Source organism: Barbus barbus (genome assembly GCF_936440315.1).
Source record: "Barbus barbus genome assembly, chromosome: 7".
Lineage (NCBI taxonomy): Eukaryota > Metazoa > Chordata > Actinopteri > Cypriniformes > Cyprinidae > Barbus > Barbus barbus.
In genome coordinates this window covers 29,480,568-29,504,222 of record NC_136735.1, presented here as the reverse complement: position 1 = coordinate 29,504,222, position 23,655 = coordinate 29,480,568, and the positions used below count along the sequence as shown (strand labels likewise).

At 35.6% G+C, this 23,655-nt stretch overlaps 3 protein-coding genes across 10 annotated transcripts; all 3 read left to right on the top strand.

The window, feature by feature from the left end:
* Positions 1-1,185: 1,185 nt before the first annotated feature.
* LOC306872322 (D(1) dopamine receptor-like) lies at positions 1,186-2,364 on the top strand (the record flags this gene model as incomplete). Its single annotated transcript, XM_079420824.1, has 1 exon — positions 1,186-2,364. One exon carries the CDS (start codon positions 1,186-1,188, stop codon positions 2,362-2,364), a length of 1,179 nt encoding a protein of 392 aa, XP_079276950.1.
* A 3,949-nt stretch (positions 2,365-6,313) lies between these two features.
* Positions 6,314-17,821, top strand: LOC306872434 (pre-mRNA 3'-end-processing factor FIP1-like). 8 transcript variants are annotated; one of them, XM_079420984.1, is made up of 17 exons: positions 6,314-6,620; positions 7,373-7,430; positions 8,069-8,174; positions 8,909-9,015; positions 9,689-9,753; positions 9,881-9,988; positions 10,071-10,201; positions 12,908-13,023; positions 13,204-13,257; positions 14,672-14,771; positions 14,876-15,023; positions 15,239-15,265; positions 15,447-15,501; positions 15,850-15,908; positions 16,050-16,230; positions 16,439-16,585; positions 17,336-17,821. In XM_079420984.1, exons 1-17 carry the CDS (start codon positions 6,542-6,544, stop codon positions 17,475-17,477), a joined length of 1,683 nt encoding a protein of 560 aa, XP_079277110.1. In that variant the 5' UTR covers positions 6,314-6,541; the 3' UTR covers positions 17,478-17,821. The 8 variants fall into 8 exon arrangements, with proteins under 8 accessions (XP_079277110.1, XP_079277109.1, XP_079277115.1 ...); XM_079420983.1 differs by having other exon boundaries at positions 9,878-9,988; positions 17,336-17,818; XM_079420989.1 differs by having other exon boundaries at positions 15,853-15,908; positions 17,339-17,676.
* A 595-nt stretch (positions 17,822-18,416) lies between these two features.
* Positions 18,417-23,326, top strand: LOC306873332 (cysteine-rich hydrophobic domain-containing protein 2). Its single transcript, XM_079422564.1, has 6 exons — positions 18,417-18,727; positions 19,876-19,930; positions 20,284-20,439; positions 21,303-21,359; positions 21,436-21,495; positions 21,589-23,326. Exons 1-6 carry the CDS (start codon positions 18,594-18,596, stop codon positions 21,637-21,639), a joined length of 513 nt encoding a protein of 170 aa, XP_079278690.1. The 5' UTR covers positions 18,417-18,593; the 3' UTR covers positions 21,640-23,326.
* The last annotated feature ends 329 nt before the right edge of the window (positions 23,327-23,655 follow it).

Sequence of the window (23,655 nt, the reverse complement as noted above, 5' to 3'; positions counted from 1 at the left end):
TGTTGCTATGTGGATCATCAGAAGGCTTGGATTGAAAGTGACTTATTTGTGATCAGCGCTTCATATATTGCTATGCTATTGACAATAGACTTTTTTCTATGCAAAATGTCACTGAAATATCTCTAATGTGACCGCAAGCTTAAGGGGGTGCACTGTAGGTCATTAAAGAAACAGTTCACCCAAAAATGTAAATTTATTCACCTTCAGGTCATCCAAGATTTGAAATTTAGCATTACATTAAAAACAAATTTAGCACTACATCCCTTGCTCACCAATGGATCCTCTGCAGTGAATGGGTGCCGTCAGAATGAGATTTCAATACAGCTGGAAAAAACATCACAGTAACGACACTAATTCATCAATTAATGTCGTGAAGAGAAAATCTGTTTGTAAGACACAAATCCATCATTAAGGCATTTTAACTTTAAACTGTCTTGCCAAAATACCAGTCCATAATCTATGACACTTGAAAGAGTCCATCCATTCTGTCTACCAACATATTTGTTTAGATCTGTTTTGGTCTGTTTCCACTTGTAAAGAGTGCTTGATCTGCACATATTTCTCTCCTGATTCAGACAAAATGGCTTTTTACTGGAGACAGCAATGAATAGAGCACTCATATTTTAACAGGAAGCAACAGTTTGAAATTAAAAAATGTCTTAATGGCTTTGTTTTACACACAGGTTTGTGCTTCAAAAGACATTAATGGAGTGAGTACTGTTGATTGTTGTGATGTTTTATCAACTTTTTGAACTCTCATTCTGACGGCACCCATTCACTTCTGAGGATCCATTGGTGAGCAAGTGATGTAATGCTAAATTTATTTTATTTTATTTATTTATTAGCCTATATGTTGTTTTAATTAAATGACATTCATGCATTTTTCATCATGGAGATGGATTAAGCGTCTAAATACGTTTTTGTGACTATCTTATGGGTAAAATGGGCAAAAGAGGGCGATCTTCACCAGTATGAATGTGACCTGAGGAACCTGACACGAGACACTTCAGATTGTCGTTCAGTCATGTGAACATTTCAGCGAGGGTCTTAAGAAACAATGAGGTCAGCTGTAAGATCCGGTCCAAACACTGAAGTAGATGGGATTGCTTTGGGGGGGAGTATGCGGTGTCCGCCTCACGGAATATATTTTGGTGTGTTTTTGGTTATGTTGTGACACTTAAAGACATGTACAACTTCACATCCCTGAGCGCTCATGGAGAGCCAGCGGGCCGTATTTTTCTAGGTTTCGCACTTTCTCTCCTCGTGCTGTGGACGTTATTGGGGAATTTCACGGTTTGCGCTGCGGTTTTGCGCTTCCGACACCTGAGAGGAAAAGTTACCAACATCTTCATCGTGTCTCTGGCGATGTCCGACCTGCTGGTGGCAGTTCTCGTGATGCCGTGGAAAGCAGCCACGGAGGTGACAGGACACTGGGCGTTTGGCTCTTTCTGCCAGTGCTGGGTGGCTTTTGACATTATGTGCTCCACCGCTTCCATCCTGAACCTGTGCGTAATCAGCTTGGATCGATACTGGGCAATTTCAAACCCGTTTCAATACGAGAGGAAGATGAACCGTAGAGTCGCCCTTGTTATGGTGAGCGTAACGTGGATCGTTTCGGTGGCTATATCATTCGTGCCCGTGCAGCTGAACTGGCACCGGGCAGACCTGGGAACGGTCACCACAAGCAACTGGACCACCAAGGAAACATGTGACTCGAGTCTGAGCAGAACCTACGCCATTTCATCCTCTCTAATAAGTTTTTACATTCCCGTAGCAGTGATGCTGGTCACATACACGCGCATCTACCGCATTGCTCAGGTTCAAATCAAGAGCATCTCTTCGCTGGAGCGCGCAGCTCAGCGCGCACAGAACTGCAGAGCAGGTGCGCGCACCTGTCCTCTCCAACACCGCGCGATAAGAGAAACCAAGCTCTTTAAAACTCTTTCCGTGATTATGGGGGTGTTTGTATGCTGCTGGTTTCCGTTCTTCGTCCTGAACTGTGCGGTTCCTTTCTGCCACAAGCCAAACTGTGTCAGCGAAGCAACATTTAACGTGTTCGTGTGGTTCGGCTGGTGCAATTCATCTCTCAATCCGATCATATATGCTTTCAACTCTGATTTCAGAGATGCTTTTGCTCGACTTGTGTGTTGCCATGACCTATGCACCAAAACACCTCTTGATGTTCAGTGCAAGGATCCGGTGTCCACTAATAATCAGGGCAGCTCTGCTAACACCATGGAGGTCGGTTATGTTAGTTTGGAGAAGGTGGACAACGAAATGCAGCGTCCATTGGTGGAGATGCATATGTTTGGAGATGAGAGCGAGGTTCAGCATAACTCAGAAGATGCGTGTCAGAGAAAATGACTTTTTTGTTAGGCTTAGGGGAGACAGGGCTAGTTTTCACAATTAATATTTTTCAGGTTTTATTTCTGAAAGTCAATTTCTGTATAGGCACATACTTTAACGTTTTGCCTCAAAAAAAAAAAAAAAAAAAAGATTAAAAAATATCCAGGAAACAGGATACAGTTCCATCCATACATTTATTGGCCGATTTGAGGGGAACGTCTTAGTTTAAACTGTTCAGGTAAAAATGCCATTTTTAACATATATTTTAGTTTTAAAGCAATTTTTAAACAGTAAAGCAATCCATCCAAAATGTATGTATCATACGCCACAAAATAATCGAAACATTATTTTTTACCTAACAGACACACATTTAATTAAACTGATTGTATGAAAAAACATTTTATAAAACACATATGACAAGTTGGCCTAACCTACTTTTGAATATAATCCAGCAACATTAAATGAAGAATTTAAAGGGATATTCACCCAAAATGAAAACCGGAACTTTCTTCCGTGGAAGATGATATTTTGAGATTATCAACTGCTTGGTGACCAAAATTATTTAAAATATCTTCTTTTGTGTTCTACGCATAAAGTCATACAGGAATGACATAGTTCATGGGTGAACTATCACTTTAACATTTATTCATCTTTGTTTTTGTCATGGTTAAAAAATAATTAAAAAGGTTGTTTGTTCCTTGTGTGCCAGTGAATTTACACCAGTTTAACCTCTTGAAATGAAGTTTCACCAAACTTACATTTACGTAAAATACATATGTTTTTGAAAATACAGTTTTCATTTCAAATTTGCTCCATGATATATTTGACCCTCGGCATAATATATTCCAGTTTGAGATTATTGTGTTAAATTTTTACCCACAATCTATAGTTTGGAGAATAACATATACATATAAATATCCTAAGTTCTGAAAATTGTGAACTAGGTGCCTGGTACCAATTGGATTTGACACCAAAACCTTCAAGTTCCTTTGCTATAATCATTGTGACAACTTCCAATGTCTCCTCACAGCCTAATTTTTTGTTTACTTCTTTGCATACATTTGAAGATGACCACTAAGGTCAGGTTATCACGGCCACAGAAAGAGGTCTGAGGTTTTAATAGACCGGATGCCAAAGAGCTCGACGAGTCCTAGTATCATTTTCCATTAGGCACGAGTGCACATGAATACTTCCTCTCATAAATAATTGGTCGGCTGCAATCTCCACTCAAGGAATGTTGCATTTCAGTGTTCAAGGGCTTTGGGACTATAGATTTATGTATGGCATGCTATAGATGATGCTGCATAGGGTTGTACGTGTTGATGCTTGTCACCTTTATCAGGGTCTGTTAGTTGAAGAAAATGCATTTTTTTAACAGTGCATAACAATCAGGTATATTCTCTTCATTAGGTTGATCATCTTGTTAAATTAGGTTAGATGTCTTCGCCTTCTATGAAACATACAGTACTACTCATTATTCTTTAATTTGTTAAATTAAATGATTAATTGCAAGCACTAAATTGTAAGCACCAAAAGTCATTTAACACAGGTTTTCCTGTAAAAGTTGTACACAGCAGCATTTCCTGAGCACTGGGAGTCTTTTAAGGACACATTGGGCTAGAGTGTGTTCACGACAGGCATGTTACGTATGTAATTAATTCACAATGAGAGGTTTCAGCTGGCTCACAGCAATGAATAAAACATGGGAAGGCAATCCCTAATCCCTTAATAACCTAATACAAACAAAACAAAACAAAACAAAACAAAAAAAAAGTTATTTTGACAATTGCATTTTTTTTTGTTGATTTTAAATGAAGTGTTGAACTACTATAATATTTATAAGCTGTTGCAAACTGGTGTAAATATATTTGTGAGTCAATCACTGGTCAGATTTGTCGCTGAATGAAAAGGTGTTGAAAATTGATGGCCCTTGTAGCTAAAAATACATCACCGTCCTTGATGTCTTCATTCTTGTATCACATCCAGCCCCTGAGGCTTGCTTTAATTTTGGAATCCACAGGGATGTGTCTACTGAAATTGTTAAAAAGAGCCATGATAGAGCTGCTAAGAACAAGTACATGCCTCTTTTTACCTAATTCATCTCATTTTAAGATCTTAATCTTAATGTCTTACAGCAGCTGGGGAATCTGATGGGAAAATGTGCCAGTAGGTGTAACATTTAAAATCCTTATTTGAGTAACTGTATATCCCATATTCACAGAGGTCCCAAAATATTTGGACACTTAAGTCACACTTACAATGTATAAATGTCATTGCAATAAAGTGGGTGACCATACGTCCTATTTTTCCCAGATATGTCATGACCAGAAATATTAAATTATTTAAAATGCCTGGGTTTTGGCTTTGTCATGCTCTTATTAGACATTCATTCATGCTCTCATCACAATCCCTACATTATGTATGCATGTTTGCATTGCTTTGACTGTTCTCTGTATGTCCCACCTTTGCACGCCACAATTTAAGAACTAGTGTTAGTTTATTTAAAAAAAAAAACTTCTAAATCCCACACTTTTAGAATTTAAATATTTTGCATATTTTTAAATATGTTTTATTTAATAGCACAACAGATAGACTAATCAAAATGAAGACAAGACGTATTTGAATGCTTTCTGGTTATCAAACGCTAGTGAATCATGTACATAGTTAATGTGATGGGCTTCGCCTGTGGTTTCTCTGCTAGGACACTGACATGAGAACTGACTTCATATATCATTATAAATCACTCTGGGACAGGTTAAGGTAATTGCAAAAATGGCTCAGAAAAGTGATTAGCTGTGAGAAAAGCTCTGGCATTATTTGTTTGGAGATGTCACTTAATTTTGTAAGTAAGTGTTGCTTCAGTATCCAAATACTTTTTGGGGCCATTGCATATGCTTACTTAATGAAGAAGAAAGCGTATCTCTCTGTTGGAGTTGGTCATCAAACACTCACAGTAATGCTAGCCTGCACACAGAGTTTCCCGTAACTGGTCAAAGAGGTTAACGTGCACACATAGTGTTAGGAGATCAGTCACTGAGGGACGAAACACACAAACAACACAGGAATTAATGAAGTGTGTGCAATTCATGTTTAAGTATTAAATATTATAATTGAACTGAAGTAAGAGTAATAGTAATCAATCATATAATCAGTTCAGATGGAGGCTTGTAAATAAATTATTTGTATGAATATTTTTACCTATTAAAAGAAGAGTTGAGAATCACAAAAATATCGCTTAATTATAGTTTAAATAAAACTGATTGTCTGTTTGCACTAATTAAAAATAAGTGTCACCGGTGTGTAACATTTTCAAGTTTGTTATTTTTGTTTTTATATTTATACAAAAAGGCTAATTTCGAGGCAAGAGAGTGTGGGGGAAAAAAACTAGTTAAATATTTTCTAATTTGTCAATTAGAATGTGTGTGAGCGTGAGAAATTTGCACATTTCATTCATGTTTATGGAAAACACATGACCTAAATTGTATAAGAAATTTGTTGAAATAAAACTATTTGCTGAAAATGCATTTGATCTGAAACTGTTAATGGTTGGGTATCATGCCATTTTCATTATTAAATTATATGAAATTAACTAAATGATATGAAATTATTATTACCTGACTTTAATATAGGCCTATATACATGTTTACAGATAATTGTTTTAGGAATCTGTACATCAGGATTAACATGACAGGTTAAGAATCACAATAGTTATATTGATCACTCCAAGAATTGAATATAAGAGAACTTGCTTAGAGACATCTTGTGGCTAGTTATAGTCATACAGATACAGTTACATACAGTTATAGTCTGAACTATTAATTAAAGGATTACACGTGTATACTGCACATTAACTAATTCCAAGTATTTAAGCATAAGCAAGAATGCATTTTAAGATCACAAGAAACATAATTTCCGCCAACTGTGTCCAAACCTATGACTTTTAGTGCGTGTGAGACTTTTAATTTGTACACCCATGAACCGGAACTGATGTCCTCTAGTCTGCAAGAGCATCCTAGAAAGACTGAAGGAAGTGTGGATTGCTCCGTAAACATCATTCAATACGTTTGTTTTCTATATTCGTATGAACGTGTGTGTTTTTCCCACCGAAATATCCGCGCGCAGTGTCGGGGTTGGTGGGTTTTAATCTGACCGCGTCTTTGGCTTCTGGAGCGCATTGTACAGCCCAGAGGAGAAGATGTCTGCAGAGGAGGCGGATAAAGGCACCACCGCTGATGGGAGTGCAGGAGACGAGGAGGAGGAATGGCTGTACGGGGGTCAGTGAGCGCCAAATCTGTTCTACTTTGTTGTTATTAACGGCTAGGAGAAGAGTGGTTATTAATATACAACACCATATAAAGGCATGGTCAATGTAGAGGCCTTTGTACGCCAGTGTTAGGAGATACCTGTCATGTCACTAGATGGTTAAACTTCCATGGTTTAATTAATATTTCTCTTTACGAGGTAATTAGATATAGAACTCATTTCAGATTCTGTTATTCTTGAGAAAAATCGTTCCGAGGGTAGCTGATAGATTCCATTCAATATTCTGCATTTCGAATCTGTTCAAGATTCTTTTTTTGTTGCTACGAGATTCTACTTTGATTCACATTGAAACCGGATTCTTCGGTGCTTGATACATGTTCATATATAAATAGAATTTGTTTAAAATGGTCTAGAATTCAGTTTGAATCTATAGGATGTTGTAATCACTTTTTTGCCTTCTTAACGAAATTGTTTCGTTTGAATTATCTACTTTGATAATTATTTCACTTTCTGAGGGGACTGGAAGAGAATTCAGATAGCAGCTCAATTGTTTTGTGAAAAACTCGAAAGTTTTTTTTTTCGAGAATACTTTTCAAATCTGTTCATGGTTCTTTAGGGTGAATATGAAATAAATAATTTGTCTGCAGTATACTGTGAGCAGCTTTTCTTAACGTACATCATACCAATAGAAATTGGGTACATTGTGTTCATAATTATTTTGTTTCTCACACATTGTTTTTTTTTTTGTTTTGTTTTTTTACAGATGAAGGTGAAAGTAAAGAAACTGAAGAAGAGGAGGCCAAACTAACAGCAGCCATCAGGTGAGATATGACATGCTTACTGTTAGTGATGTAGTGGCTTTTACTGGCTTTTTAATGTTTTTAGATGCCACGGACACCCAAATATGATGGTCTTCATGACAGGGACTTTTAAAATTTAAAAGCCATCTACATATAGTTTCTTGTATAAAGACCCCAATTATACTGGGAAAAATGAATATTTTTGAATATTAAAAAATGTCAAAATATTATTTTAAACATATTTAATTTCTATTAAGCTATGTATATATTTTTTTTCTATTCACTATAATACTGTACTGTTAGATGCTCTGTTTTTCTCTAAACCTTTCCACAGACCCTTTAGGACTCCCTTGAGGGCCCCCTGGGGGGGTCACTGACTCACTGGTGTATACAAGTGTTCTGAATTGTTAGAAGATGTGAAGTAATTAATGATATAAAAAATTACAGAATCATCACACACTGCTTTGATACTTCCAGGTGTTTTCACTGAATAATATTTTGATTATATGACATGGGCTTCTAGATTGCACGTTTATTGCAGAACACATTGTTTTTTACAGCATATCCTGTAAAACATGTCAATACTAAGATTTGCCTCTTTAAGTTGACTAAGGAATTGTTCTGCATTTGTTTTCTTCATTCTCATCTTTGTCTACAAGTGCGACCTCTGCTCCTCCTGTTACTGAGGAGGTCACCGCGACCACAGGCGACACCACTACCACCACCACCATCACCACCACTGCTGGAAATGGTGCGGCCAGCCAGGTAACAAATAAAACTACTGTAAACTGATTTTATTTCAATTTTGATTGCTGTTGTGCTAAAACATATTTAACATCAGTACTTCAACACATAAACGTGTATCAATATTACACCTGTCCATTAGACTGCAATGTGTGTCAGTTTTGTGTAGCGAAAGCTGCAGATATGTGACCACAAAACCAGCCTTGAGTGTCAATTTATTTCGAAATTGAGATTTATGCATCATATGAAAGCTGAATAAATAAGCTTTCCATTGATGTATGGTTTGTTAGGATCAGACAATATTTGGCCGAGAGACAGCTATTTAATAATCTGGAATCTGAGGGTGCAAAAAAAAAATCAAAATATTGAGAAAATCGCCTTTAAAGTTGTCCAATTGAAGTTCTTAGCAATGCATATTACTAATCAAAAATTAAGTTTTGATATATTTACGGTAAGAAGTTTACAAAATATATTCATGGAACATGATCTTTACTTAATATCCTAATGATTTTTGGCATAAAAAAAATCCATAATTTTGACAATGTATTTTTGGCTATTGCTACAAATATACGCCAGCGACTTAAGACATTTGTTGAGTTTTTAATGGCTTAGTTGGGTTGTCTTTTTCTATGCTTGTAAGTAATACAAAATTGGCAAATTTGAGATCAGGTTACACATCTGTAACATTTATGTTGATTAATTATGGTTAATTATTACAAATGAAACAAAAACAACACTCGTTTTGTTTGTCTTAGGAGGAAGCACCTGGAGAAGATGAAGACAGTGAGAGCGATAGTGATGATGACGATGATGATGTCCGCGTCACCATTGGCGATATAAAAACAGGAGCGCCACAGTACGCGTAAGCATCCAAAGATTGTGCTCACATTATGAAGATTATAAGGTTCACACTGGCTGTTTGATAGATAACCTGACACTGTCTGCAACCCAAGGTGATAGAAGTATATTGATGAAGGATGAAGTGGATCAGATGATGGACAAAAACAAACAAACAAACAGTGGAGTGTTCTGGTTTAACTGACTTGGATCATGTGCTTTAAAGGGACAGCACCCAAAAATGAATATTCTGTCATTTACTCACTCATGTCGTTCCAAATCCCTAAGACTTCTGTTAATCTTTGAAACATAAAGTGAGATATTTTTAATGAAACCCAAAAGGTTTCATCAAAAACAAAGATTTAAAAACATATATATATATTTTTTTTAAATTAACCAAAGCCTTATGGGTTTGGAATGATATGAGGGTGTGTTAATGATAACAGAATTTTAATTTTTGTGTGTACTATCCCTTTTATGTTTTGAATTTCCAAATATCATTGTCAGTACTGGCATTACGGGGTCCTCCAAGTGTGCTGAAGTGATTAGCGATGTGAAGAGAAAAAGAATAAATAATAAATACATTTTAAATAAGCCATTTGTTATGTAGTATAGGGATTTTTTCCATGTTTATTTTTTTAATTTATTGTTATTTTGATACTGTATATCTGATGTATTTGTGATGTTTTATTGTGCAGGGCATATGGGGGAACTCCAGTGAATCTAAACATAAAGTCAGCTGGCAGCAGAGCATATGGAGCAGGTGTGTGAAACTATGTTTCAAAGCTTGGCTCTTTCTGACTAAATCATCCGTTTGCTTACAGATGCCTTTTCATACAAAGTACCATTTGTCAGCTCCTGATGTAATAATTTAAGTATGTGTTCAGTAGGCACTAAAGTCAAGGGCATAGACCTTGAAGCTCCAGGTAGTATCAATGGAGTTCCAGTCCTGGAAGTGGACGTGGAGTCCTTTGAGGAGAAACCATGGAGGAAGCCAGGTGTGTATTAACATAGGATGGCACTTTTGTGGGTTTTGCATGTGGTGTCTGCATATTGTTTAGCGTGTGTGTGTGTTCACAGGTGCGGACTTGTCTGACTATTTTAACTATGGTTTTAATGAGGACACGTGGAAAGCATATTGTGAAAAGCAGAAGCGGTTACGCATGGGCCTTGACATTATCAACATTGGATCCACCACCAGCAAGATCTCAGTAAGCATAACCAACTGATACTGGGGGTGGAAATTGTAAAGAATTGTACAATTCTGCTTCTGATTATACTATTCCAGGTCCTTTTATGATTTCTTAGGGATTTGTCATATTTGGGAGACAATTCTTTTGCATTTCAGATTTAAACAGAATTGTAAAATACAACTTCTTTCAGATTTTTCTTGGACAATATTAAAACTGTTTCAGCTTTATTGGATCTGGCAACTTTACTTCTTCTAAACTTGTTTCTTGGATTGAGGGGAAAGTAATAAAACTGGGCCCGTATTCACAAAACATCTTAAGGCTAAAAGTAGCTCCTAACTCGCCGATTTAGGAGAAAATCTTGGGCGTGTCAGTCCTAAATTTAGGACTCCTAAATTTTTACTCTAAGAGTATTTCACATAGCATTTTAGTGCTAAAACTAGGTCTTAAATCTGTGAATCGTTAACAGTACTGAAGAGGACTCCTAAGTCACTAAGAAGACCAGCTCACAACTATCCTAAAATGGCTGTTGCTGGCAATCTGCCCCAGAATAGAAACATTTTAGAAACATTTGACGATAATGAGCCTTTAAAATGGTATCACCTTTAAGGTTTGAAGCTTATCCCGACTCCAAATATCCTTTGATTACATACTTTTCATTAACCAGTTGGGCAAGAAGTAACAGATGTTCTTGCCTCCAGTTTGGTTTTCTTTTACGTTTGCATGTCTTACTATCCTATCAGTCATGATTATTCTACACTGTCAATTAAAAGGCGGTTTATATGCATCCGCTACAAGAAGCATACGTTTAAAAGACTGACAGTTAGCTGAACATATATTTGTTTAATTAGTGACAGCCTGTATGTTAAAATCTTTATTTGAATGTGGCAATTAACATTATTTTTTTAAACCTTTATTTGGATATGGCAACAATATTTCTATGAATAAATCTCTGACAGAGACCCCTCCCCTCTCCTATCAGCCAATCACTGTGTGCATAGTTAGTAAGCATGCTGACATGATCCACAGCAACGAGGTCAACCCAGCCCTTACTCTTAGCTTAAGACTTCTCTCTATTCCTTAGTAAAAGTTTGTCTCCGCAGCTTTGTGAATAGGTTTTAAGAGAGAACTCTTAGCTAAAAACGTTTACTGTTATTTAGGAGAACTCTTAGTGATAAAATGTTTCGTGAATACGGGCCCTGATCTTAACTTTTCATTTGTTAATTTTACAATACTATTCAAAAGTTTGTGGTTGGTAAGAATTGTTTGTTTTTTTAAAAGTGTTCAAACGATTCAAAGCGCCAAACGAGAGTAAAATCAATTACAAAGAGAAGTGGAGAAGTGTCACACGATTCTTCAGAAATCATTTTAATATGCTGATTTGCTGCTCAAGAGACATTTCTCATTATTATCAATGTTAAAAACAGTTTTGCTGCTTAATATTTTTTTTAATGGAAACCACTCAAACGTTTGTATAATATTTTAAAAAGAGAGAGAAATTAATCATTTTATTCATCATGCATGAAAGTGATTAAAAAGTAAGTGAAGACATTTTAAGTGATTTCTATTTAATAAATGCATTAACAAATTGAATTAATATATTTGATAAATGCAAATAAATGCTGTTCATTAAACTTTATATTTAACAAAATCCTGAAAAAATAAAGCGCATCACCATTTCCACTCAAAATATGAAGCAGCAAAATAGTTTTCAACATTGATAACAATCAGAAATGTTTCTTGGGAGTCAAATAAATTATGATTTCTAAAAGATCATGTGAAGACAATGATGAAGAAAATTCTGCATTGCATCACAGGAATAACATTACATTTTATAATATATTAAAATTGAAAACTTTTTAATTTTTTTTTATAATATTTCACAATATTGCAGTTTTTTTTGTTTTGTTTTTTTACTTTATTTTGATCAAATAAATTCAACCTTGATGAGCAGAATATATTTATTTCAAATCATTAATAACTGTAATGTTTCTTAATCCTTAATAACTGAAAAATTTAACTTTTTTCAGGTGCTTAATAACAATTCTGTATACTTAACTATAGTATATTATAGTACTTTATTATATTATGTTATATTGTATTGTTATCATGATTATTAAATGCTGCTTTTTATTTTTTACAGGAAAATAGTATGTATTATTGCAATATAAGATATATCTTTTAATGTGCTAAAATATATATTTTTAATATTAAGTGCTGGGGTGTGGTCAGATTTTCCTTCTTTTTTTTTTACTCTAGCTGATCACGTGCTTGAAAACTGTAATATTGTGAAATATTATCACAATTTTAAGTAACTGTTTTATATTTTAAATTCAATTTATTCCTGCGATGGCAATGTTTAATTTTCAGCAGCCATTACTCCAGTGTCTCATGATCCTTCTGAAATTATTTTAATCTGATTTGGTGCTCAAAAACATTTATTCTTATTATCAATGTTGGAAACAGTCGTGCTGCCTAATATTTTTGTGGAAACAGTGGTACATTTCAGGATTATTTGATGAATATAAAGTTTAAAAGAACAAATCTTCTGTGTTATGAAGGGTCTTACTGTCATTTTTGAACAATTTAATGCATCCTTGCTGAAAGAAGTATTAAAAAAAAAATTGCTCATGTTAGTAGTAATAAAATGAGTAATTATTAGTCAAGTGTGCATGTTTATATATTCATGATTAACATTTGACCTTTTCCACCTCTTTCTTCTTTCAGGTTCAGCAGGGTCGCACAGGTAACAGTGAGAAGGAGATCACAGTTGCAGCTCATGCAGCTAAAGCAGACTTTTCCTCTCCATCTAACCTGTATAAAGCAGGTCTCAACCCAGCGAGGTAAACATGTTCTCTCACACATCCACTGTGGGGAGTTCATTCATTTCAGAGTTTCCACACTCCAGTTTCAGAGTCTTTATGTTTGGGAATGCATGTACTGTGTTTGTCCCGCATCTGTCATGTGGGAGAGGGGATTAGTAACTCATTTTTGCCTGTCTCCCCTTACCCATGCCCTCATAGGATATCCCCTCCACAGTGGGCAGGGCCTGCCTCTCAAGAAATGTCCTATTATACGTAAGTGGGAGGTGACATGGATGTGGTTTGTTTTACAAGGCCTGAGTAGACATTTATATATGAAACTAAACGGGCTTCATTTATTGTCTTTTTCTTTTTTATTGATGACCACAGTTAATTTCTGTTGGTGATGTTTTAATTAACAAAGCATTATGAAAAATGCAAAAATCTGCTGCTTTGACAACAGACTCAGCAATCTGGACCGTTTTTCTTTGCAAAACTGTGTAGTCATTAGAGCGGTATGTTATATTGGGTTCATATGTTGTTTTTTTTTTGTTTTTTTTAATAAAGTTGGGCACAACATGCTGGTAGGGGTAGGCGATATGACCAAAATTTTATGTCATTTTGAATTACTATATATATATATATATATATATATATATATATATATATATATATATATATATATAACATGCATACATATATACATGCTTATACGTGTGTGTGTGTGTGTGTGTGTGTGTATATATATATATATATTATATTTGAAATAACCGTGTTACAAAACTGCTTTTCAAAATATGTGCTGATATTCGGAATGACAACATAGTTTATGAGTACAAATGTATAAAAGCTAATATTGAGTAACTTACATTTTAGACACAATATTGCCAGTCTATTTTTGCTCTGATCACAAAAATGATTCTATGCAAAGCCAGGAATTAAATGTATATCAGTATCAAATATATTTATATATATTTGATTTATTTTCTGTTAATTAACCAAATCATTTGTAATAAAGTGGTGTTGCACAAACACACTTCACTTTTAAATGAGAAAACATTTTGATATGATAAAAAAGCCACATTCAAAATAACTAAACATCAGTTGAATTCAAAATAAATGTTGCAAGTCACAACGTTTACTGCAGTGCTTTTTTTTTAACTAAAACTTAAAATATATATATTAATTGATTGAAACAAAACAAATAAAATGAAGTACAGATATTAGATGAAAAACTTATTACTTAAATTACAAAACAAAACCAAAATAAAAAGTAAAACTGAAATATAAATTAAACTAAATAAACATACTTGCCAAGCATATAACAAAATTCAATATATTAATAAATACTATAATAGTATATAAATGATACTATAATAATTACACTGGTTGTCTGGCAACTGTAACTAATTAAATTTGCATTACACCCCTCAATTACCTGTTCTTCCTCATTTGGGCTTGTCCTGACACATCCTGCGCTGCATTTCTGAATTCAAACATGTTTCTTCATTGCCCTCTTGTGTAAATGACAAAGCAGTCTTGATGCAAAAATATATCATCTGTACAGTCATATCGCCCAGCCCTACTGAGGTGTGTGTGTTATGTATGCATCTGGAATCCAGAGTTGAAAAACACAGAAATGTTTGTACACCTTCATGAAGCTGTATGTGTATGTTTGTATTTGTTGTAGGAAGACGCCCGGGACCATAGATGTGATTGGCGGGCAGACTGCCACCATTAGCAGGGTGGAAGGACGACGTCGCCACAATCTGGAGGGGAATAACATCCAGGTTACACACATGACATGCTCACATGCTCTCCTCAGTCTCCCCTGTAAAACTGACATGCTGGAAACGTATCTGTGAACCGAATCATGTGACTTTAACACTTGTAGGTGATCTCCGAACATCCCAGCTCTGAGGCTGAACCTGCCAAGATGCCTCCTCCTTTCTTTCCCCCGGGACCACTGCCTCCAAACATCCCACCTCCTCCATTCCTCCCTCCTCCTGTCAGTCAGGCTCCACCTCTGATCCCACCTCCACGTAAGTCTGATGACTCTGTAGAATTTATTTTATTTCTTATTTTAAATCCATGATGAATGTATGAAAAAAAAAATCACTTTCAACACCATTGAAACTGTGGCTTCTTATAGCATATTTAACTTTTGTTGTTGTTGTCATTTGTATGTATTTGTCATTGGCTGTATGGTTATGTAAGCAGTGTTTTCATCTCTTTCTTATTTATATTTTTTTAACAGGGATGCCCATCACTGTTCCTCCACCCAGTAAGTTGAGTGCGCAATAACATAACAAACATAGCAAAAATAACTCATGATAAACCTCCCAAATGTTTCCAAAGCACCTGTACTGAAACTGTAAACATACTGACTGTGTGTAAAATCTAATAAGAATTACTGTGTTTTTTACTATGTCTCTTCTTAAATCTTGTTTCTGTTTGTGTTGTAGATTTTCCCCCTCCTACTGGAGGACCTCCTCCTTCACTTATCCCTACTATGGACAAGTAGGTGTTTCTTCTGAGTTCAGCTAATAGTTTTTTCAAGTGATACTAATAGTTCACTGACCTAAGACTATTAAGCTGTCACAAAACACTTAAGAATGGAGTAATGACTGCTGAAAATTCATCTTTGCTATCACAGGAACAAACTTTTTTTTCAATATATTAAAGTAGAAATTAGATATTGTAGACTGTTAAAGTTGTCATAATATTTATTAATGTATATTAATGTAATTGTTTGCTTTTAGGGTCCTGTATTTAGATTTAAATACAGTTTTTGAAATGTAATTTTCTGTTACACTATGTCTCTACCCTTAATTGGCACTTCATTAATTGCCTGCATGTTGTATTTAGCAGTGGGCACCCAGGAGGATATGATGGACGTCCTGTTCCTCCATACCCTTTTCCTACAGGTAAGTGTGTGACTTACTCCCCAGTCTATTCACCTGTAAAACCCATTTAATTTAGGTCTCAGTACAGCTCACAAGTGCTTAAATACTTTCCAGGCTTTATTAAGCTCAATTAAGTAGCATGCGCACTGGGGATTGTTTCAGGTGGGTTTCCTCCACCCATGCAAGGAGCTGTTAACCCCTGGCCTGGTTTGATGGACAACCCTAAACAGTGGGACTACTACCCTCGGCGAGACAAAGAGAGGGAAAAAGAGCGAGAGAGAGACAGGCCGAGGGAAAGGGGCCACGAGAGAGACCATAGTCCCTCCGTTGTGGCATATAACAGGTGAAAGATGATACCAACCCACTCATTCACTATACAGATGTACTCTGTTTTTCAGTTTGAAAATGTAGAATTATTGATAAACTGACAACTGTAGACATCTCTGATTTTTTGGGGGATTTTTTTAACCCTCTCAAGGTTTAAATCATTAGTCCTGGTTTCTCAGGTTCTGTTTTTAAGCTCTTGATTAATTCAACTTGGTATTTTGCAGTGATGAGGAACGGTATCGTTCTTACCGTGACTACGGAGACAGAGGGTATGAGAGGCATCGGGAGCGATCGAGCCGTGAGAAGGAGGAGCGTCACAGGGAGAGGAGACACAGAGAGAAAGAAGAAGGGAGGCACAAGTCATCACGGAGGTACTATACAAGGGTTGGAAATTAACGGATGCTTGGGGAAAAAAATGGCACCAAAATGAATAAAAATGCCCACAAATTTTAAGATATAGGGCAATATGTTTTGCTCTCGAGTGCCAATGAAACAAAGCCACAGCTGCACATAGCCGAACACAGAAATGTTTTGTTTCCTGAATAAAGGGATAGTTCACTCAAAAATGAAAATTCCGTAGGAAAAAAATATTATGGAAGTCAATGGGAACCATCAGCTGTTTGGTTACCCATTCTTCAAAATATCGTTTGTGTTCAAGAGAATGAATGATTTGGTTGAGTGAATGATTCAATGGCCCATTCATAAGACAGTCACTTGTTTCATTACTAAATTCTTTCATTACTTTCATTACTACTCCGCCGTTTTGAACAAATCTGCCGAATGAATGACTTGATTTGTGAGTGTTAAAAAAAAAGTTCTATGTAGTATGTCTGGATTAAATTCATACAATATTAGCCATCATGTTATTGTCACATGACAATATTCATATTTAAAAGTATACTTAATTTTTCCCATAATTTCACATTTATAAATAAATGTTTAATTGAAAACATTCATCTCATTATTTACGCAATTGTAAGATGACTCTTGTAAGACACGTTTAATATGTTAGAGAAAAATACCTCTGTAAATCAATTTAAAGGGGTAACACGATCTGAAGTTCTCGATGTTCTCTTTACGAACCTGTTTTGTTTCTCTGCCCCTCTCCTCTTCTGTCACAGCAGTAGCAGACGGAGACATGACAGCGAGGAGGGTGACAGTCACCGGCGCCACAAGCACAAGAAGTCCAAGAGGAGCAAAGAGGGCAAGGAGCCCAGCGAGGAGCGTTCTGCTGACCAGGAGAACCAGGAGACCATGGAGTAACTCCTGTCTGTCTTCTCCGCTCTCCTTCCTTCTTATCATCAGAGCGCTGGTTGTCAAGCAAATCATGCGTTATGAAATTATAATCCAGTTTACCTTCCTTTTTGTTTTCATGTTTCCCTTTTTTGTTGTTGTTTTTTTTCCCAGTGCAGTTGTACCATGTAGATGTTAATTTGTTGGATTAAAAAAAAGTGCATTTGGTAATGTTTGTTGTGTCTTTTCATATCTTGTAAATGAGCTGTTTTTCACATTGTGAGCAATGTACAGTTTTTAAAAATGTTTTTACAAAAAGCCTTTTACACTCGATATGCCTATATTTATTTGCTCAAATAAATAAATTCAGTAAGATTGTGAAATATTATTACAAATTAAAATAACTTTTCTATTTGAATATATTTAAAAAATTTCATCAGCCATTACTCCAATCTTCAGTGTCACATGATCCTTCATGTGTTGTTGGTTTGGTGGCCGTGAAACACTTTTTTATTAATATTTTAAAAATGCTTAATATTTTTAGTGGCCGTGATACTTTTTTCAGAATGCATTGATAAAGTTCAGCAGTTATTTTTGTCACTTTTGATCAATTTAATGCATTCTTGCTGAATAAAATGATCCGTTTCTTGGCAAGTTATGTGTTATTACATACTAAATATTAAAATGTGCAAATATTTAGAAACATTAGGATTTGTTTAATGAAATATTTAATTAAAAAGCTTGGTAGATTATATTTACTATAGTGTATATAATAAAATGGTACTTGCGTATATTTATATGTACCTCTGAAAATAGCAAATGCAGACCAAAAGGGAAACGTTTTGAATTGAGGTACTAACTCCTTAAACTTTATCCTTTCAAAGTGCTGAATCACCCCCCCGATAAATTCTGAGATGAGGAAGCCCCAATGATTGTGAATGTGATTTACAAACTCTCGCGATGTATCCCGAGATCAACCCGCACGAGATTTTCGGCGGATGTTGATGTTTTGCTCCGGGTTTCTGTGCCGTCGTTTCTCATCTCGGCCGTGCGATCTGCGTTAATGCCAGTATTTGCTTAACGTGAGCGAAACACGGTCTTTCTCGGCGCTTCTTTCGGGAAGCAAAGAGGCCGAGGCGGGGGGCGATGATGGAGGACTTTGACGAGATTTACGAGGAGGAGGAAGAGGAAGAAGAGGACGAGGACAGGGCCGCGGAGGAGCAGCTGCTCAAATACGCTCCGGACCCGGTGGTAGTGCGCGGATCCGGGCACGTTACTGTGTAAGACACCGGCAGCTCTGGAGCTATTCGTACACAGATCATCAACCACTATTGGTTCAGAAACGCATGAGACGGGCTAAGTGTCATTACAACTACCACGAAAATAGTGGTAACGTTAGTGTCCTAGACTTATAGTCGTCTCAGACTACTCATAGTTAAGCATTTTAAATCTTCAGTTGCACATACAATGCTGTCTAAAAGGCAGTTTACTCGGTTTTGACAGGGCAGCTTATATATTGTACATTTAAAGGGATATTTCACCCAAAAATGAAAGTCCCTCAGTTTCTCACCCCCTCGCTGTTCCAAACCTGCGACTTACTTTCTGCTTTTCTATTTTGACAGCCTCAGTCATCGTTTACATTTTTCTCTATGCTGTGTAGGAGCTGGTGACTGAGGCTGTCATTGTGTGTGTGTGTGTGTGTGTGTGTGTGTGTTAGTTACATAGAAGAAAGTAAGTTTTGTAACGTTAACGTTAGCGAAACGTTGGTGTCTAGTATCTGGGTTTTTATCTTTTAGATGCCGCACATCCTCAAATATGATTTATGCAAGGGATACTAAAATACTTAAAAGGCATCTATATAGTTTCTGGCATGTAGACTTAAGCTATACTGTGAAAAATGTATACATCTAAAATGTCTAAATCAATATTAAGCAATGAGGCTTAACAGAAACTAAATATGTTCCAGATATTTCCTTCTAAACAATTACATTACATGCAGTACTGCACTGTTAGATTTATCATTTATTTACTTATTTATTCACTTATGAATTTGTATTTATTTTAATAAAATATTATGTATTTATTTTTATATTTTTTACACTTTTACACCTAGCACTCCTAGCACTATTTGCGGCCCCTGGTCTTGTATAATACAATTAACAAATATATTTGATATATTAAAAATGTAGAGTATATATATATATATATATATATATATATATATATATATATATATATATATATATATATATATATATATATATATATATATATATATATATATATATATATATATATATATATATATAGAGAGAGAGAGAGAGAGTATTGCAGTAGATATACAGTAAATCTACTTATGCCTTTGTGGACATTTAAGTTTGAGAAATTGAAATCAAAACATTTTAAATAGTTGTTTTCTTCCCTGCAGGTTTGGACTGAGCAATAAATTTGAGTCTGAATTTCCCTCAGCCCTTACAGGAAAGGTAGGTGTAATTTTAGTGTTTTTTTCCGTATGAAGAAAAACCTGTTAAATGCATAATTATGCACTAATCCCTATGAGAAGAAGTGAAAAGCGTTGTTACAGGCAATCAGAAATGAAAGGAAATAGTTCTGTTAATGCTGTTACTTTATATAATGGGTAAAGAAATTATTTTCCCCAAATTTTTGTGGAGCTAACAATGAGATGTTTAGCAGAATGTTCAAGCTACTCTTTTTCATGGCAACTGGTTGTCAAGCCTCCAAAAAGTGTATATTACCCAATGTGGCGAGTACCATGTGTAATCTTGAGGTCAGATATGGGTTATTAGAATATACTGCTTCATTTGTTCATTGGCAGGTCGCACCGGAGGAGTTCAAAGCCAGCATAAACCGTGTGAACGGCTGTCTGAGGAAGGCTCTCCCAGTCAATGTGCGCTGGCTGCTGTGTGGCTGTCTGTGCTGTTGCTGTACCCTGGGCTTTAGTCTGTGGCCAGTCATCTGTCTGAGCAAGAGGGTGAGTGTGTTCAGAGTCACTTCGAGGAAGGCTCCTCGCTTAATAGGAGTTTAGCTTTAGCCTTTATCATGTCATTTTTGCATTTAATACAGACAGTTTTGCAGTTTAAATAACTGTTTAATTCAAAAGAATTAACAAGTGCTTTAATAGAAATACAAACGTTAAATTTTAAACACATAGTATGTCTTTTTATTATTTTTTTCCTTTTTTGACAAAATGAGGGACAACATTTTCTTGGATAATTGACAACATTAGACCTGGTCAGGTTTTTTTTTTAGTGCTGTCAAATGATTAATTGCGATTAATCACATCCAAAATAAATGTTTTTATTTACATAATACATCTGTGTGTACTGTGTATATTTATTATGTATATATAAATACACACACATACAGTATATATATTTAAAATATTTGCATGTATATATTTATATTCATATAATTTATATTATGTATACATATATTTAATATATAAACGTAACCTATTTTTCTTAAATGTATACATGCAACGTTGATATTAATAATAAACGTTCCTTATGCACCAAATCAGCATATTAGACTGATTTCTGAAGGACCAAGCAACACAAAAACTGTATTTACAAATTCAGCATTGCCATCACAAGAGTAAATTTTATTATATAAAAAAGTTAATATAGAAGTTATTTTAATTTAATAATATTTCACTATATTGCTGTTTTTACAGTATTTTTGATCAAATAAATGCAGCCTTCATGATCATATGAGATTAAATGTTACAGACCCCAATTTTTGAACAGTAATGTATATTAAAGGACATGAATTAAACGCTCTTTTCTAGTGATTGTACTTATCATATATTGAATAATGTGTCTTTTTCACCTATAGACACGCAGATCCATAGAGAAGTTATTGGAGTGGGAAAACAGCAGATTGTATCACAAGGTATGTTGCTTGCTTGTTTGCTGTTTGTATTTTCCTGTCTGGTGCTAATTTTACTACGTGCCCTCTGTTCATTTAGCTGTGTTTGCATTGGAGGCTCAGCAAAAGAAAGTGTGAAACGAACAACATGATGGAATATGTAAGCCAACCACAAACACACCCTAATCTAATTGCACAGTGACTGTTTCACATTCAACTTCATATTCATCATTTCTCTCTGTCCTATTTCTAGGTCATCCTAATAGAGTTTCTACCCAAGATTCCCATCTTCAGGCCGGATTAGCAGTGGCGGGCCAGAGCTCATCCCTCCGGCTTGGTCTTCCTGAGGTGCCTTTCTCCGGTACTGTCATGGTCTTATCATGTGGCCTCGTCCTTTTTCCCTCCACACTCTGAGCAAGAGACTCACCTCACGTCCGAGCGCCACTCACAGCACTCCTCACGAGAAAGCACTGTTTACAACCCACACACACACACATACGCACAGACCAAGGCACACGTCGGTGCCGTTCTGTTTCTGAATACACACAGAGAGAGACATGTCACATGACTACACGGCGTCTGCGGGGAGGCTACGGGAAGTAACTTCTGAAGCTCCGAACTGGAACGTCTACTATACATTAATTAGATCACACAAGCTGCACAGTGTGCACTAGCTAAGTGACTTCCTGTTGCCGACACTGTGGAACGGATCAGTGCAGAATGGCTTGAAGAAGTGACAACTGTAGTATTAAACTCTTTTATTGTATTAATTAAAAAAAGATGGATGGTAGGAATGATTAATATGGATTTTCGGTTAGCTGAGAGCCAAATGGACACGGTCAATGCACAATACATAGTTCCCATCTCTCCTCACAAATGATCATCTATATACAAAGACAATCAAACACTGACTGTGCCATGCACCATCTAGACTCTGACAGGACTTTGGAGTCTAGTTGAAGTCACGGACCTGATATGGTCCAGGTGCACCTATGGGTAGTGATGCAGCACAGATTAGATTTGTTTTGCTGTTTTTGTTTTTGAGTACTTTTTTATCCTTGTTTACTTGCTCAGTTTAAAAAGAAGAGCAGCAAATGTTTGTTTCTTGATTTGTGTGTGTGGGTGATTATTTCTGTCTGTCCCTGAGGTATTTTGTTTGTCATTTGGTTCACAAGCGAAACAAATCAACACTTATAGGTTTGTGTGGTTAAAGTTAAACGGTTCTTTAAAACAAATTATTTGGGGGTCAAACTAAATTTTAAAAAGTTCTGTTTTTTTTTGTTTGTTTCTTATATATATATATATATATGAACCCACAAATATTGGAGTTTCTCCAGAGCAGAAAGACTTTTTATTTAATATTTCTCTTAATTCCTTTTTTTTTTTGTTTATTCTTCATTGATTAAATACTGGGTCAGGTGTCCTATGCAGGCATTTTCTCTTAGTGGACTACATTTGTGTAAATGTATCCAATTGTAGGTTAATAAAACAGTTACATCCCGATACTCTTGGTCCTATTAGATCTCAAAACTTGAAATTTATGAAGTGTGTGTGTGTGTGTGTGTGTGATTACTGATATTATTACTGATATTACAATTCTCTATCTCTCGTCTGATGTCATCCCAAATCCCAGGGACATCGTTTTTATTTTTCAAAAAGTAATTTCAGTGTATTTATGTACAATGTGTGTACAGAAATAAAATATTCCCAACTTGATTTTCGTGGGGGCGGGGGTTTTCCCCTCGATTCTGATTGTTGTATGCCTATATTGTGACGACTGTTTAAATTCAAAGCATTTAATGCAAAATTATTTTACCACAATTATTGTGCTTTAGTCTGTCTTAGCAAAACTGTGTCTGCTAATAATTGCTCATACTTCTAATTAGGGGGTTATGAATCTCAGGTATTAAAGATGGCATATAACTCATTCTTGAGACAAATGTGCCACTGACCTAAATGATTCCTGCAATTGTAATAATTAAATGACTGAGAAAACAAACAATCAGGGACTAACATCATACAGTTTGGAAGACAGTAATTACAATTTCATGATGTGCTAAAAACTGGTGCTAATGGAATGAGTAGGAAAGCACCAATAAAATGGTCTTCAAGGAATGTAGAAAAATCTTGCTGCTATTATTAGATAATGTATTAAAGGGATAGTTCTTCTTCAGTTAGTCCCCAATGACTTGCATATTAATCCCCCCCCCATACTATAGAAGTCAATGGGGACCAGCAACTGAAGGTTGTAAGCTGTACACAGTGTAAAGATAAAAATAGTCTTTAACCAAATGATATAGGTACACAGTCAATGACAGAC